Below are 14,919 nucleotides of genomic sequence, written 5' to 3'. Positions count from 1 at the left end.
AGGTTAATCATTTTTATTTTAAAAGAGAGAAGTGTAGGCTACGCTAAATGAATATATGGAGATACTGTGGCTGAGGGGTAAAACACTTGGAACTGGAAGTCCCGTGTTCGAATCCGCGTGAAGACTCGAATCTAAGTGGACCACTTCGGAGCCGATTTTGAGTTTCACACAAACTGTTTTTGTGACCTTTGTTTTTCTCGAAATCACTGCAAGCTTCGAGAAGAGCCAAAAATTGCTCTTATTAAAATCTCAAGGGATCTAAAGATATAAATTAAGCTATAGCGCAAATGATAATCCAGATAGCTCTATAAAAGTACCGGTACTCTTAGGTGGCAGAGTACAAAGAAATGGAGAGGGGAGTACAAATGAAAAAAAATCAGTTTTTATTACCGGTACGTTACATTCCAACACTATCTCTGTACCAGTACATTGATTGTTGAGATAGATGCAATATTGTATCTGTATACCAGTAGGCCTACTTAGACCATTGTAAATGCTCATTTATTATTCAAGTTTGTGATATTAAAATATTTTATGTTCTGTAATGAATTTTGATTTTTTTTGGATATTGTGTACCGGGTAACTAAAAATTACAAATCTGCAAAATCCTCACAAATACATGATATTTTGAGTTTTTTTTTGGCACATCGGCACAATTAAGGTGTCACATATTTCAAGTGCCAAGGCTGGTGCTTTTTTTTTTAATGCATAATGTTCAGGTTTGCAACCCATTATCTGTGAGCAACTATCTATAGTTTAAATTGATTACAAAAGTACCATTTAAGAAAATTGATGCATTATTATATCATTAGCATACATCTTATTATATCATAAATATAGCATTCTCATGAATCGCTTGAACTACGGCACTGTATTTGAAAGGTGAAATAAACATCATGACCACTAAGTATAAAGAGATTATGTTGACAGCACATTTAAATAAATGAATAACTTAAGTAAAGAAGCATTTTTATTTGTAACAATAACATTTGAAGACAAAATAAGTTAAAAATAACATTATTTATTATGTTGTATCAATGAGGAAAAAAGGAAAGGTAGCTTTAAGGTACTGTACACGATGAGCTAATACAATTTGGTATAACATGCAATAACACAAAATTCAGGTATATTTTCTCCTAGACATATTTGCCAACCAATTTCAGTGAAAGCCAAGCAAATGAGATGTTATAGAAAGTTATCCAACATCTACAAACACTACATATAGAGAGGATGTAGATGACTAGATCTTTTGGATCTCATGTTACAATCATGTTTACAAGATTAGATCTTTCAATCAAACCATCTGCACCTGCACAGGATCAGAACAAAAAAAAAAGCCTAAAAACAATTGGGAGATAACATTATGGAATAAGTGGGCCACTCTCTAAAAAGAATTCAGAATGACAGAAAACAGGAATCTTAAAAAGACAGGTCAGCAGAACACATTTAATACACCAACAATAAGAGGAACAATACTATATATATAAGTGCATACACTATAAAATAAAATGGATTTTATTCTTAAAAATATAGAATTTATTTCAGTACCGGTAGCATCATCAACAGAACCTAGACTGAACACATGTCCTGACATCTTACTTTAAAGGTACCGGTATCTATATACATTTAAACCTTTGATGATACAAAATACAGATGATGAATTATGTTTTTCAGGTATCCATTAAGAGACTTTAATATTACCGGTATGACATTTTGAGGCTGTTCAAAAGGTTTCACTGAATGAGTTATAAGTAGGCACAGGCCCACCATATCTGTAAACCTTACAACAATTAATTTAAATGTCAAAAAAAAAATAAAAAAAATACAGATCTACATCTACCACATATGACCCTGATTTGTTGTCTGCATTCAAAGCCCTGATCAAGAGTACAAATTTATGCTTTGATAATAAGAAATAGAAAGGAAAACTAATTAAAATTGTAAAAACATTTGCTTCAGAGTCCTTCTTGAATGGCATGAATAAATACTACAAGTGAGTTGATGAAAAACTTAACATCTCTGCAATTATTTAAAACCGAAAAAAAAAATATAAATCATAAAAAAATTAAAAAGATATATTTAAGAATTAAAGAAATTTCTTCTCCGATATAACAAAGTATTCATAACCTATATAACACCTATAAAGCAAGCTTCAAGGTCAATATTTGAAAACAACGTGGGAGCTGATCTCCAATGTTAAGTATTTAATATTTCAAGATCAGAAGGAATTGAAAGTACTAGTATTACTACTAGCAGAGAATAATTCAGAAATGTATATAACTGTTGTTTCCATAAGTTGGATTCGAGCTTTAGAACTTGTATGATTTTGAAAATCAAAGCCCATCTACGTTCAACCCAATTATCTTATAGATAAGGCAGTAAGAGTAATTAGTTTATAAACTGATTTTTGACTCAGCTGAACAATGTGTTAGCTGAGCTCTATATTGGTTCTTTATGGTTTGCTCATACTTGGGAGTTAGTGAGCCTAATTAGAAAGCCTTCTAAATTTAATATAAACAATGTATGTTTAACATTATTTAATACTATAACTTGTCTGTTTGTTACAGACTCATCGCTTCTCAACCATAGTCTGATTTGACAGACAGTATTCTTTGGAGGACCATCACCTGTAAAAGAAAGAAAAGTCTTTGAGTTTACAAAATACCTAACTCGTGACTTTAAAGCTAACATCACATTAACATATTATATATGCAAACCACATTAATTCCTTCACGACTCATTTAATTTACAAAATTACATTATATATATAAATATTATTACATGATACAGACACAAATATTTTTCTAATTAATAAAGTACAACATAAATATCTTATAAAATTACAACGGACCATTGTTTATTTTGGTGAAGAATTAACTTCTAAGAGATGAAGATGCTGAAGTCTGTACAAATTCAGAAATAACCACAGCTGGGCTGAAATGTAAAACTTGCACATCAATCTCATACATCTAATATATATGCATGTCAAGAAACAAAATCCACTAAAATAACTAACAAAAAAATATACTATTATTTTACATATAATTATTAAATGTACTATTTGTGGAAGCTAAAGTTAACAATTATAAAAATTTCTTGCTGAGATATTCAAAGTATGTTTAGTACATTAAACAGTTATAAAATCTAATTAATTCTTTACATATGCATGATCTATCATTATTTCTGATAATGCTCTTGCATTACACTTGGAACAAAGTTCTAAAGATACATTGTTGCCTGACACATGCAAACATATTCCTACATTTGAACTTTCTGATGAATGTTCTGTTTCTAGTGAGCTGTCAGAATCAGTGTCTTCAACATTTATAAGTGTTTCACATTGACTGATATAGTCACTGCTGAGATTACATTTTTTTTGTTTGGAAGTAACAGGCACTTTTGTTCCATTGTGTTTTCTCTTGAAATCCTGTTGTGGAATTTTTGAAAGAGTGTCTAAGAGACGAGGTTTAGATGAACGCAGGTTTCTAGAACATTTTGGAACACTTTCATTGGTAACACTATTTACAGTTACTTTAAAAATGTCATTTACAATCTCAGCAGATACATTTTTGGAATCTGAAGCTGGATTATTTCCAGATTTGACATATTGAAAAGATGATGATAAATTTATTCCTGGGGTCTTTGCAACGTTCTTTAATATAGCAGCCAGAGTACTTTGGTTTGCAATAACACTTTTTAAATAAATGACTTCTTTTTTTAGTTCTTGCATTGTTTTTTTATTCTTCTTGTTTTCTTCTAACAATTGTTGATTTTCAGTCCGATAAACATTTAGAGATTCCTCCAAGCCTGCTATGTATTGTTTCTTTTTAAGCCTATTATCTCTAGCTGCTATAGCGTTTTTTGAATTACTATCACCCCAATGGTTTTTACTTCTTATGGATGTAGAATGTTTCATATGAGAAAAATGGTAAGGTTTATCATTTCGAGAAAATTGTTTGACACTGTTGTAACCAGAGTGTCCAGAGCTGGATCTAGCTGATCTTCTACAGGATTTTTTACAGACTGCAGATTGATCTAAATCACTTTCACTAAGACTCAAGTCAGTTTCAGGACTAACAGCAACAAATGAGAATTTATCAGCGTTATTACTAGATCTATATCTATCAATCATAATCATGCTGTCAGTAGGTTGTTCCCAGAAAGGTGGTTCATTAAAATCTCCAGCACTATTAAAAGATAAATCTGAAACACTTATACTATTGAATGGTTCTGTTTCAAAAGCCTCGTCAAATGTTAATGAGCCATTGTTTAATAAATCTTCATTTTGAACGGCCTTAGAGCTATCGTAAAAAGTATCGTGACCACCAACGTCAACAGTCCTAGCAGGAAGGACTACTTGTAATTTTTGTTGAAGATCGTCGCATTCTAGCAGATTTAAATCGGTACCAATTAAAACATTCATTATGTTTATATTGGTTCACACAATTTCAAATATAACGCGAAAAAAAAAGTTTAAATTAGGGAATAGATATAGCGTCTAGATCCAGTCTAAATAGTCCAAGAAAGCCACACGCGTCTTACCAATTAGTGTTGATTTCATGCGACAGCCATTTTAAAAACGCAACAGGCTCGTTGGCTTGGCTTATGTGACGTCACATTTCAAATTGAACTCCGATACGAAAAAGGAACTATTTCAAAATAAAAACTAATCGTCAACACAATTTGATTTGTCATAATTAGCTGAAATATATGACATTATTTTCCTATTGTTTCTAAATACAGATCTAGATAAGATTTTAGATCTATAATAGACAAACTCACTATAGATCTATGTAGATTTATATTAGATAACTAAAAGAAAATGTTAAATCAATCGATGCCCACTAAGACTTTTAACAGAATGAATGGTCCTTTTTTTTTTTTTTTTAGAGTTATTTCCCATATTTTGTTAAAGAATAATAATACAGATGTGACGTCACTGTATCGCCATATTTGTGGGACGGGCCAATTTGTCAACATTGCAGACCCTAGAATCGAGAGTCTAGTTTCATTCAATATATTTTTGACACATTATAGATAAAAGGTCTGAGTCTAAAACAAGTGATTTATTAATAATAAATCAATCTTGGATAAAGTATCCTATAATTTAGATCCAGCTATCTAGATGAGTAAATAGTAGATCGAGTCTGACTAGAAATCTTAAAAATAAAATCTAAATGATAAATGATAATCTTTTAGTTTTTCTTAGTTACTAGTATTTAGTAGTATAGTAATCTTAGTCTAACTTAGAGTTAGTCTTAAATTCTATAAAATATATATTATAAATATACTCTCCAGATTTAGACTCTATTACTATAATACTATATAATATTTAATATTACTCAGAGGGAGGCAGCCTTAAAGTTAAAGCAGAGCAAGGGACCCAGACTGCCAGACTCAAGGGTCCTGGGCGAGTGTCACGTGGGGCCCTGATCCTATCCTACTATTTATTTACTTATATTTATATATTTAATATATAGATCTAGTTATACTAGTAATACCAAACGTCCAATCCACATCATGTTAACAGGCTCATCCGCCTTTAACTCTGTAGGCCTTATTTTTTATACTAAACATAGCACTTTACATGCATACTTTACTGCTAGTACTATTGGGCTTTCACTAATTGCTAATTGCATACTGTATTGTGATTGTTGTGCATGAAAGATATTGCCTTTTAACGTTAAAAAATGTAACTTAAGTTTCAGAAACATTTAGCATGAAAAATCAACAAACTAGACAATAATAATTTCTGCTAAGCATGCTGGAAAGTAACTATTAATTATGGAGGAGAACCTAAACACTTGCATTAACCAAATAGTTGTTGAGATAGATTTATTCACAGAAATGTCATGGCCTGTCACTTTGCACTAATAATAATATTATGTATCTTCTCTCCTGATGCGCAGTCCGAATGCTGAAGCCCAATTGATGTTCTTTAAAAACATGTTGGCAGTTATAATTTTCGCGGGTTTTTTAAATAAATAATGAAAACAAAATGTATATGCACAGTAGCCTATTGGGGAAAAAAATGAATACGTCATCGCCAAACTTTCTGGATGCTGATTGGTTGAAATAACCGTATAGCACATTAATTGGTTTAATTGAGACCAATCGGTAAGCCTCAACACTGACTTCCAATGTTGCAACCTGTGTAGACCAATAGGTTGTGATGTCAGAAAAAGTTGGCATAAAAAGGGTATTAAGAGATAAGAAATTGTTTTATAGGAGATTAAAATATTAGGGGATGTCTTGTGATACTGTTCGTATCCAAAAATAGTGTGTGTATATGAAATTAAATACCATGAAAATTTTAATTTTGTGGGTGGTCTTGTAACATATCCCCCTGAAGAATCAAGAAAACACTATATATATTTCTTTATTGATTTTCATTTTAAAAAATAATTTAACAAAAAAGTTGCATTTAAGTTGCACATTAAATGACCTATAGATGACTCATGTAGAAATAAATATAGCCTTGCAACTGGTTCAAACTTGATCACTTCACGTTTTTCTATTCAAATCCAATTGGATGTTGTTTATTTACAAAATTGGCCCAATTTAATTAATTGGTTAATTGGTCGCATCAGACTACTTGTTTTTATAAATGCCAAGGTGAACTGTTAAACAATGATAGCCTTGTAGAACCGACAGGTCATAAGATGCTGTCTTTACCGAAACTGAACGTTATTTGAAACCAAATTTCTTAACTCTTTATCTCCTAATTGACCATACCATCATTGATTTGACCTCTTTAAATTATTAAAAATGGTTGATTTTATAAACTTTAATGTGTGTTATATAAAAATGGAGATGAACGCACTGTGGCTGAGCGGTAAAGTGCTTGACTTCCGAACTGGGGGTCCAGAGTTCGAATCCTGTTGAAGACGGATTTTTAAATTTGGGATCTTTTGGCATCTCTGAGTCCACCCAGCTATATTGGGTACCTGACATTTGTTGGGGAAAAGTAAAGGCGGTTGGTCGTTGTGCTGGCCACATTACACCCTCGTTAATCGTAGGCCACAGAAACGGATGACCTTTACATCATCTGCTTTATAGACCACAAGGTCTGAAAGGGGAACTATACTACTTTACTATATAAAAAGAGCATGCATTCCCCTTTAATTCTATACCAATAAAACACTTTCTGATAACAAACGAAAAAGTTACTGATGCTTAATAATAACAGGCGAGTGAAATAGTAATGAGCGAAAGGAAGAATTTCGTTGAAACGTGGATAAATAATTACAGCGAGAGAGTTAAGAGCTTGCATGGTAATTAGTATCATATGGATGCCTTGTAGGCTTCCAAAATATTGATTAACAAGTCCTATATAATGAGAACTGATCTGGATTGCGAAGCTGAAGGTGACAAGGAAATCTCCAATTGCTGGGCCCCCCTCTAGTATCAATTTATGCAATAAATATCTAGGAACGAATAAACCAAATATTAACGTATACTAGTGAATAACAATATTGCATATAACAACAAAGGTTTAATGGGTTAATGATATATATGATATTATGAGGCATACATTATGACTAAATATCAATAGCAATTACAGATTACATTCAAAGGACTATAGCACACCTTAATCTCAGTGCCATAGTCAATCAGGCTTCACAACGCCAAACCAACGCCAACGGGCAATAGTCAACTACCAAGCCTACAACTCAGACTTGACTCCAGCAGAGTCCCAAGCCTGCGTCCCTAGATAAGAAAAATACACACTCCTTTGATAGCGCCATTCTCACGATTATTAAAGAAACGATTGTAAAGCTACGACATGTAGAAGATAGTAAAATAAACTAACTTACCCAATACTGGGGAATAACACCACACAGATAACTCAATCTCAAGGCACACCAAGAGAACACAAAGAGACTCATCTCAAGGCACAACAAGAGAACAATGACACCAATATAGCGCATCCTTAGGAACAGAACTAATAAAACCTTATGGTGCTCAAACGAAAATACCCTACAAGATGCGCACGACACTTTTGTCCTGCTGGAGATTCAAACATTTTAATGTGATTTACAGAAACATTGTGCTGCTGAATTTTATTATCAAGATGTTTCCAGTCGCAGCAGCTTTCGTTTACTAATAGGCCTCCAGTAGCTATTGTGCCAAACAGCTTACCAGGAAAAGAAAATACTGTCTTTAGTCTTTGGTATAAGAACAATTTGCATGATAGGAGCTACAGTGGTCCATTAACTTTAGCATTCAGGAGAGAAGACTCAAAAGTAAAGTAGCAATTATACATAAAACACTGAACCATAATCTTCAAATACAAAAACAAAATCTAATAAAATACTCAGAAAGACACAAAGATAAAGGCACATTCCTCATTCCATATATTAGGACAAATTAGTACAAATGCTCCTTCTTCCCTAGTGCTATTAGAGCATGGAATGGGTTACCTGAGCCAGTGACTTGGCAGAATTTTATTTCATGGTCAACATGCATGACACATAGAATGTAATCATCTTCTTTTTGAAGTAACTTCTGTATTGTATAAGATAAGATATTTGAGATTCAAGCCAGTAAGTATTGGAGTGCTTAAATCCATTATCACTTCTGGCAGTGACAGCCTTGCGGAACCTATCAATCTAAAAACAACTATTCATGCATACTATACTAGATCTTTGAAAAGTAAACAAAAAAAGTCTTTTTCACCTACAATTTTTTTTTTTTAGAACAACATTATGATTATGTCTTCTTTTATTTTTATAGTAAAACTTAAAGAATCTTCACAATGTCTACTGAAGGCAAAGGAGACAATGACATGCGCAGTGAATTGCAAGAACTGCAAATGCAGGCTAATCTGATTACAGATGAGGTAATTAATAACCTATCTAGAAGTAATAATAAATGAGGGTAAATCAACTCAGCATAGTAATCTATCTTAATTCCCTCGTTGTAACTAACTCTTAAATTATAGTGAATAATTCAAAACTAAATGCATGTTGTATGTACTATTTATATTAATAATATTAAAATACTTCTGTTAATTAGTAGGCTTAAACTGACCCTTAAATATCAGTCTAATTGGTAATCTAAAGTTTGTAACATATCTGTTACTTAGATTATAATATATATAATAATTTACTAAACTAGTCACCCAAAAAAAATCAACATTGACCATAGTCTTATTGAATCTAAGTAGCACTTGAAAAGCAACACCTATATTTAATGGTTGAACATCTGAAAAAAATTAAGAGAGGAGTCTCAGCTGCAGTTGTTCCATCGCCTGTTGCAGGGGTGTATAAAAATGATAGCCAATGGTGCAGCTGTGAGGGGAAATCTATCGGGAATGGGGCATGTTAACACAAGTTGATTTGTCATCTACATGATACTTTTTCCTGGGCTGCATAAATTTGCCTACCTAACCAATAGGAACAAGGCAGTGGAAAAGTGAAGAGAGTGTCCTACATCACAAAGTTCTAGTGATATTGGTGGCTGAAAAAAGAGGTTAACAAAATAGTGGAACATTAGATGTATAAGAAATCAGGCAGTGGTTGCAGGAACACATAGCAATTGTATTTCAATGTGAGTTAACAGGGAACATGTTACGGAAGCAAAGCATGAAACATTCTAAGAGATAAATGCTAAAGTTTTGGCAAAAAAGATGTGAAAAGAAAAGGATGTTCAAATTTTTGGTATTGAATTGATATATTATGTTCCATTGAAAGCTATACATTCAGTGTTAGTTACTTGAAGTCAAAGGCATTTTAGTACTAAAAAAAAACACTGGAGCAGTATTTGACAATAACTTTTTCAACATATTTACTATTTCTTCTCAAGCTTTGTAAATTATGTATGAAAAATTTTGGAAGGAAAAATGGCTTTCGAAAGTTCAATGTCAACCTAAATTGTTTCCGATTGATTTTTTTTTCCAGTCCTCATTTTTATGAATTGTACTTACCTTATCGCTGTTATGTAGTTTGTTAGTTAACTGACTATTGCAATCTCTGGGAAACCATTTCAAGTAAAACAACCTTAAACAGGTCACTTTGTATCATATAAAGTGCACTCTTTGTGAAGCTTCTAAATCAATTCAAGATGCTTAATAGGAAATGACAAGGGTAGCTAAATGTTTAGATGGGCTCATGAATGGGTAACTTTATAAGGACACAGTAGAGCTTTAAGTATACAAAGAAAAAAAAAGTTGTTATTTTCTAGGGCAATTTGATGTAAATAGATATATTGTAACAGTTTTGAATGAAAACCTTTTAGAACTATGTATATATGAATATATATAAATAAATAAAAAAAAAAAATATATATAGGTTTATTTTATTCTACCATTACTGTAGTCTGATGATAATGCTAGTGAATAATTGGCACGCTATTTTTTTCTTCTGTGTTCTGTGGTAACAAACATCACTTGACTTTAAACCTTAGTCTACTACAACTATTTGTCTTATAATCAATCATATCTGCGTTTTGCATCCAGGGTTAGAATATTCATAGAGATTTTTGGATATTTAAAAAGATTATTATGATCTTCTTCAAGAGTAGTAACTTCTTTTTCATTTGCCAATTGTGGTCGACGCTATTTATGAATTATGTCCCTTTATATAGTTTCCATTTTAGGCCTCGGATCATGTTTATTGTAAACTCTACTGGTTGTGTAGAGATAAAATAATTTATTTTATAGAGCGCTGTTAACAAACATGATGTAGGCTCAAGGCGCTGTGAGAGCATTACAAACATAAACTAGAGAGCTAAAATGATAGGTCTTAATGTTCTTCTTGAATATAGTGAGGCATGTTGTCTGTCTTAGATCAATGGGGAGTGAGTTCCAAACCTTTTGTCCGTGTACTGAAAAAAAACCGCAAACCGTAACTCTAGATATGTAATATAGAAATTCAGTTCAGAAAATGAAATGGGTAGGCTGCTTTGTCGGATTCATGGGCATCCTGATAAAATCCGAGCTTTTACCAGAGCACTTTGCCACTGTGGATGGCCGGTAGTTACACTGAGCAATGAACTAATCTCAACAGTTTTAATCGGCAGGCACTATTGATTGGGATGCTCATCTGTATGTTTTGCAAAGTCATATTAAATATAATATCTATTCAGATTCACTGTTGTTGGAATGAGTGTTACTGAGAATCCTTGTGAAATGGATATATGTCCTGATCTCTCTCATGATCTATATTTTTGTGAACATTGCTATATATACTCAAAGTCAGCACCTACCTTATTACATTATTAGGTTTTCCTGAATATTTTTTTCAATTCTCGCTTTGAGTACAACCAGACAAAACTGTTGGTGTTATTATTTTTATATGTGTGTGTGTGAACAGATATAAATGACCTTATATTTCCCTTTCTGGTAAACACACACACACTTCCGCACTTTCCTTCAAGTCTGACTGGGTCGGCTAGATTTCTATATTTATATGTATCACAACTAGCTTATATTTAAGGAAAAAACAAATGCGAAGCCTTATTTTATTTTGTAAAAACTTGTAATTTGTTTTAAAGGCGATTAACCTTTATTGGTTATCTTCAGTAAAGTAGTTACTCAGACAGTTTCAAATGAATAATTTTAAGTTATTCATTTTTTTTTCCATTTAAGAACTCACGTGTTTTTCGTTTAGTCTCTCTACGCTGTTCTTTAATTTCGTTTAGTCTCTCTACGCTGTTCTTTAATTTACCTCGTTTTCTAATTGAGGCTTGATTAATATTTGTGAACAAAATGGCCGCTTGACAAGAACTTAGGTCACGTGATAGCGCGCCCACTATTTGATCAATACGACTTTTATAATTATTTTGTTTTCGCTTTTTACTGAAGTCACTACTTTAATACCTAATATTGAAAGCAAGTTACTCTGAGTCTTTAACACTAGCGAGTAAATAGTAGGACCGGTCGTTTCGGTCACCCTTCATCTGACTGCTACTTCCACGACGAAGTGTAGGATATGTGTTACACGAGAACCCCGCCGAGAAACAGATAATTACATTAGACTATTAAGTAACGTAGAAGTCGGATTAAGTACTGGACATTAAGACGACCCGGGCGATGGGTTGCACTTTACCAAATTGAAACATGGCGGGGGCCATACAAAGACTCATTTCTCAGGAGATGTCATCGAACCTATTAGCATTAGTTTCATTGGGTAGTAATACAGCACCGGAAGGAGCAGTAAAAAGGGGGCAAGTCATTGCTTTGGAAATGGGGGGGGGGGGGGAGGGCATAGTAAACTTACTCATACATATGTTAAGAGAGGGGGAGAGAAAGTGATCCGAGATGATTCCGAGCATATGCGTACGTCTGGACAACGTCCACATGAAACTCTCTTCTGTCGGTCCATACGGTCAGTCATAGTTTTGCACCATTTTGTAAGCCGTCCAACACCTTTTTGTTTCCACTCTCCAAGAAAAATGAAATAACAAACTTTACAAATTGTTGGTTCGCCAATGTTTGAAAGCTGAAATGGCACCTTGCTCTTTTTCTTTTCAGTCGCTTCAATCAGCTAGATGAAAGTAAAGGGTTCATTTTTTTTTAAAGAGATCAATCACATGATCTTGTTAACAAATCTTTTAGCTCAACAAGTCACTAAATTCTACGTGTCACTATAAATGCTATGTCTCCCAATGAATTCTTTCTGGGCTTTGACAACCTTTGAATTGGGGGGGTGGGGGTTCTCTTGTAGAGAGAGAGCTGGCAGAACAAAATGTTAGGAAATAAAGACAGATTGCTAGATTGAACCTTATTTAAATTTTTACTGTGATTATACAAAATAAAATTCCACAAAATGGAACAGACAGAGAAGTTCATTGACTACACACAGACGTCTTGATCTTTTTTTTCACGTCCTTAATCAACATGTATCGCTGATACAGTCTGACAGAATATAGAACAGATGAGTTTTCGTACCGTTCTGTTCTGTCTTGATGGACAGAAGACGCTTACTTCGCGACGACTTTACCTAATTATAATGGAGCCTGTCTCTTTTGGAAGGAGTCATTTGTCGTGTGAAACAGTTGTCGGCGAACGATATGTCGGGTGAACGATTTGTCGTGTTTCAGGCAGAAAGAAATGTTATGAAATACCCGGTACTGGTCTTTTTAAAGGGGGCCTGTCAGAAAGAGATGTTATGAAATACCCGGTACTGGTCTTTTTAAAGGGGGCCTGTCAGAAAGAGATGTTTTGAAATACTAGTCTTTTTAAAGGGGACCTGTCAGAAAGAGATGTTATGAAATACTAGTCTTTTTAAAGGGGGCCTGTCAGAAAGAGATGTTATGAAATACTAGTCTTTTAAGAGGGTCTGCAGAATAAGATGTAATAAACATGAAAAACATAAAAGAGACTTTAAAAAATAAAAACAAAGCTTACACGAAATGTAATTGTATCAATTAGTTTGGACCAGTCATGTAATGAAATACGAGTCTCTTGTTAAGAGATTTGGTTGAACATCGTCAAGAGGTTAAACTTGAAAGTCTTTTCCTCTCTTCTTCGGGAGTGTTTCCGGATGTGAAGCTCACATCGTCAGATCACTTCATTGATACATTCCAGATGTTGCATGCAGTAAGATTTTTTCATGCTGTCAAATTTTAAAATTAAGTTAAAGCCTTTTTGTTTCGGATGTATTTTTTTTTTCTTAGAGTCTATCATCAATTTGTAGAGTTTAACAAGTTTAAGGGAGTGTGTGTGGCTGGGGGATCTTCCCGTTGACCGTTCACCTTTCTAAAGCACCACCATTTACAGACAAAACTAATAATAAAATAATAATAAAAACAAAACCACAAAGAATCCTACTTTCTAGACAAGATTCAAGTTGAACTGAATTATTCTGTTCCCTGACTATTTCTATACGGAAGAGCGTGCTGATAACTCTAGGTCTTCGAGAGCAATGTAAGACTACTGTCTAGTTATGTTCAGTCACAGTTTAAATAGCTCATGCTTCTGTAATACTATTTTCCCCTGCTTTAACTCTTTCAAAGAAAGCCTTTTTTTTTTAAATCTTCAAACTTCAATGAATTATTGTTGGAGGTTGGATTCCACATGACAATATAGACCTGCTATGTCCTAATTAAACCTACACTTGACGTATCACTGCGGTTGATACCTGACTTTCTGCCCTCCACTCCTAATCCTTAGTGCCATCTCCCCATCGATTTCACTGTACTTACAGCCTACCACCGCGTGTTTGACTTGAGATTGATTAGACTTACGCTGTCACGCTTGAGTGGACTGCCAGCCAATGCCCTCCCCCCACCCCGTAGGCATGATTCTTATCTCCGTTCGAACCTGCTTTTTGACCTTTGGATGTTGTTATGGTACCCTCTGCTCCACTCAAAGATGCAGGTGTTTGTTCGGTCCTCCCTTATATTCGTTTCCCCTATTAAACCGTTAAAATACATTTGAGCACACGGCACCACTTAGTCCAGACTAGAAAACTGTCAACGTAAGTTTTTTTATGCTCCAGGAAGATTTTGGATGACGTTATGGGGTGTATTTGCGTGTTTAGGATGTAAGCTGGGCGGATGTTTTGATACTGTATGCTGAAGAGTTTCTGACGAAACCACGACTTGGTCTGTCGTAATTCAAGTGAATAAAAAAGGCTGGTATGGAAGTTGAAGGGGAGGTCACCAAGAGACGTGAGACCGAAGAAAAGACAGGCATTAGTAGTGAGGTTTTGTCTACATATCGTTGGAATTGGTATCAGTTTGAAAAGAAGTCTATCAAGCATTAAGAAGTAAATACGATTACATAGATTTAGTTGTACTATCTGTTTTAGAGCTACAAACCAACGACCCGACCATTAACAGGTGGGAAAAAAAACAAATACTATCCATTGGCTCACTTAAACTTTTCACAATTAATTTAGACCATTTTGAATGTGGACAGATGGATGACACTTTTTGATGTGCCCTCTGAAGTCAGTGTTTCTGTAAACTGAA

At 33.8% G+C, this 14,919-nt stretch overlaps 2 protein-coding genes across 4 annotated transcripts in view; one reads left to right on the top strand and one right to left on the bottom strand.

The window, feature by feature from the left end:
- Positions 1-957: 957 nt before the first annotated feature.
- On the bottom strand, positions 958-4,776 carry LOC106078823 (uncharacterized). 2 transcript variants are annotated; one of them, XR_001219898.2, is made up of 3 exons: positions 4,543-4,776; positions 2,852-2,934; positions 958-2,627 (listed from the first exon to the last, which is right to left on the bottom strand). XR_001219898.2 is itself a non-coding variant. In XM_056023946.1 (3 exons), exons 1-2 carry the CDS (start codon positions 4,421-4,423, stop codon positions 2,914-2,916), a joined length of 1,182 nt encoding a protein of 393 aa, XP_055879921.1. In that variant the 5' UTR covers positions 4,424-4,536; the 3' UTR covers positions 958-2,627; positions 2,852-2,913. The 2 variants fall into 2 exon arrangements, 1 of the variants encoding a protein (XP_055879921.1); XM_056023946.1 differs by lacking the exon at positions 4,543-4,776 and adding an exon at positions 3,263-4,536.
- A 123-nt stretch (positions 4,777-4,899) lies between these two features.
- Positions 4,900-14,919, top strand: part of LOC106063040 (synaptosomal-associated protein 25-like) — a 91,443-nt gene continuing 81,423 nt past the window's right edge. For both annotated transcript variants that reach the window (XM_056023951.1, XM_056023952.1), the window contains exons 1-2: positions 4,900-5,044; positions 8,737-8,842. In XM_056023951.1, coding sequence (XP_055879926.1) covers positions 8,759-8,842 — 84 coding nt within the window. In that variant the 5' untranslated portion in view covers positions 4,900-5,044; positions 8,737-8,758. The remainder of the gene's footprint in view (positions 5,045-8,736; positions 8,843-14,919) is intronic.

The sequence above is a fragment of the Biomphalaria glabrata genome, chromosome 3 (genome assembly GCF_947242115.1).
Source record: "Biomphalaria glabrata chromosome 3, xgBioGlab47.1, whole genome shotgun sequence".
NCBI lineage: Eukaryota > Metazoa > Mollusca > Gastropoda > Planorbidae > Biomphalaria > Biomphalaria glabrata.
The sequence above is the reverse complement of the archived record's forward strand: the minus strand, read 5'-3'. Positions and strand labels throughout refer to the sequence as shown.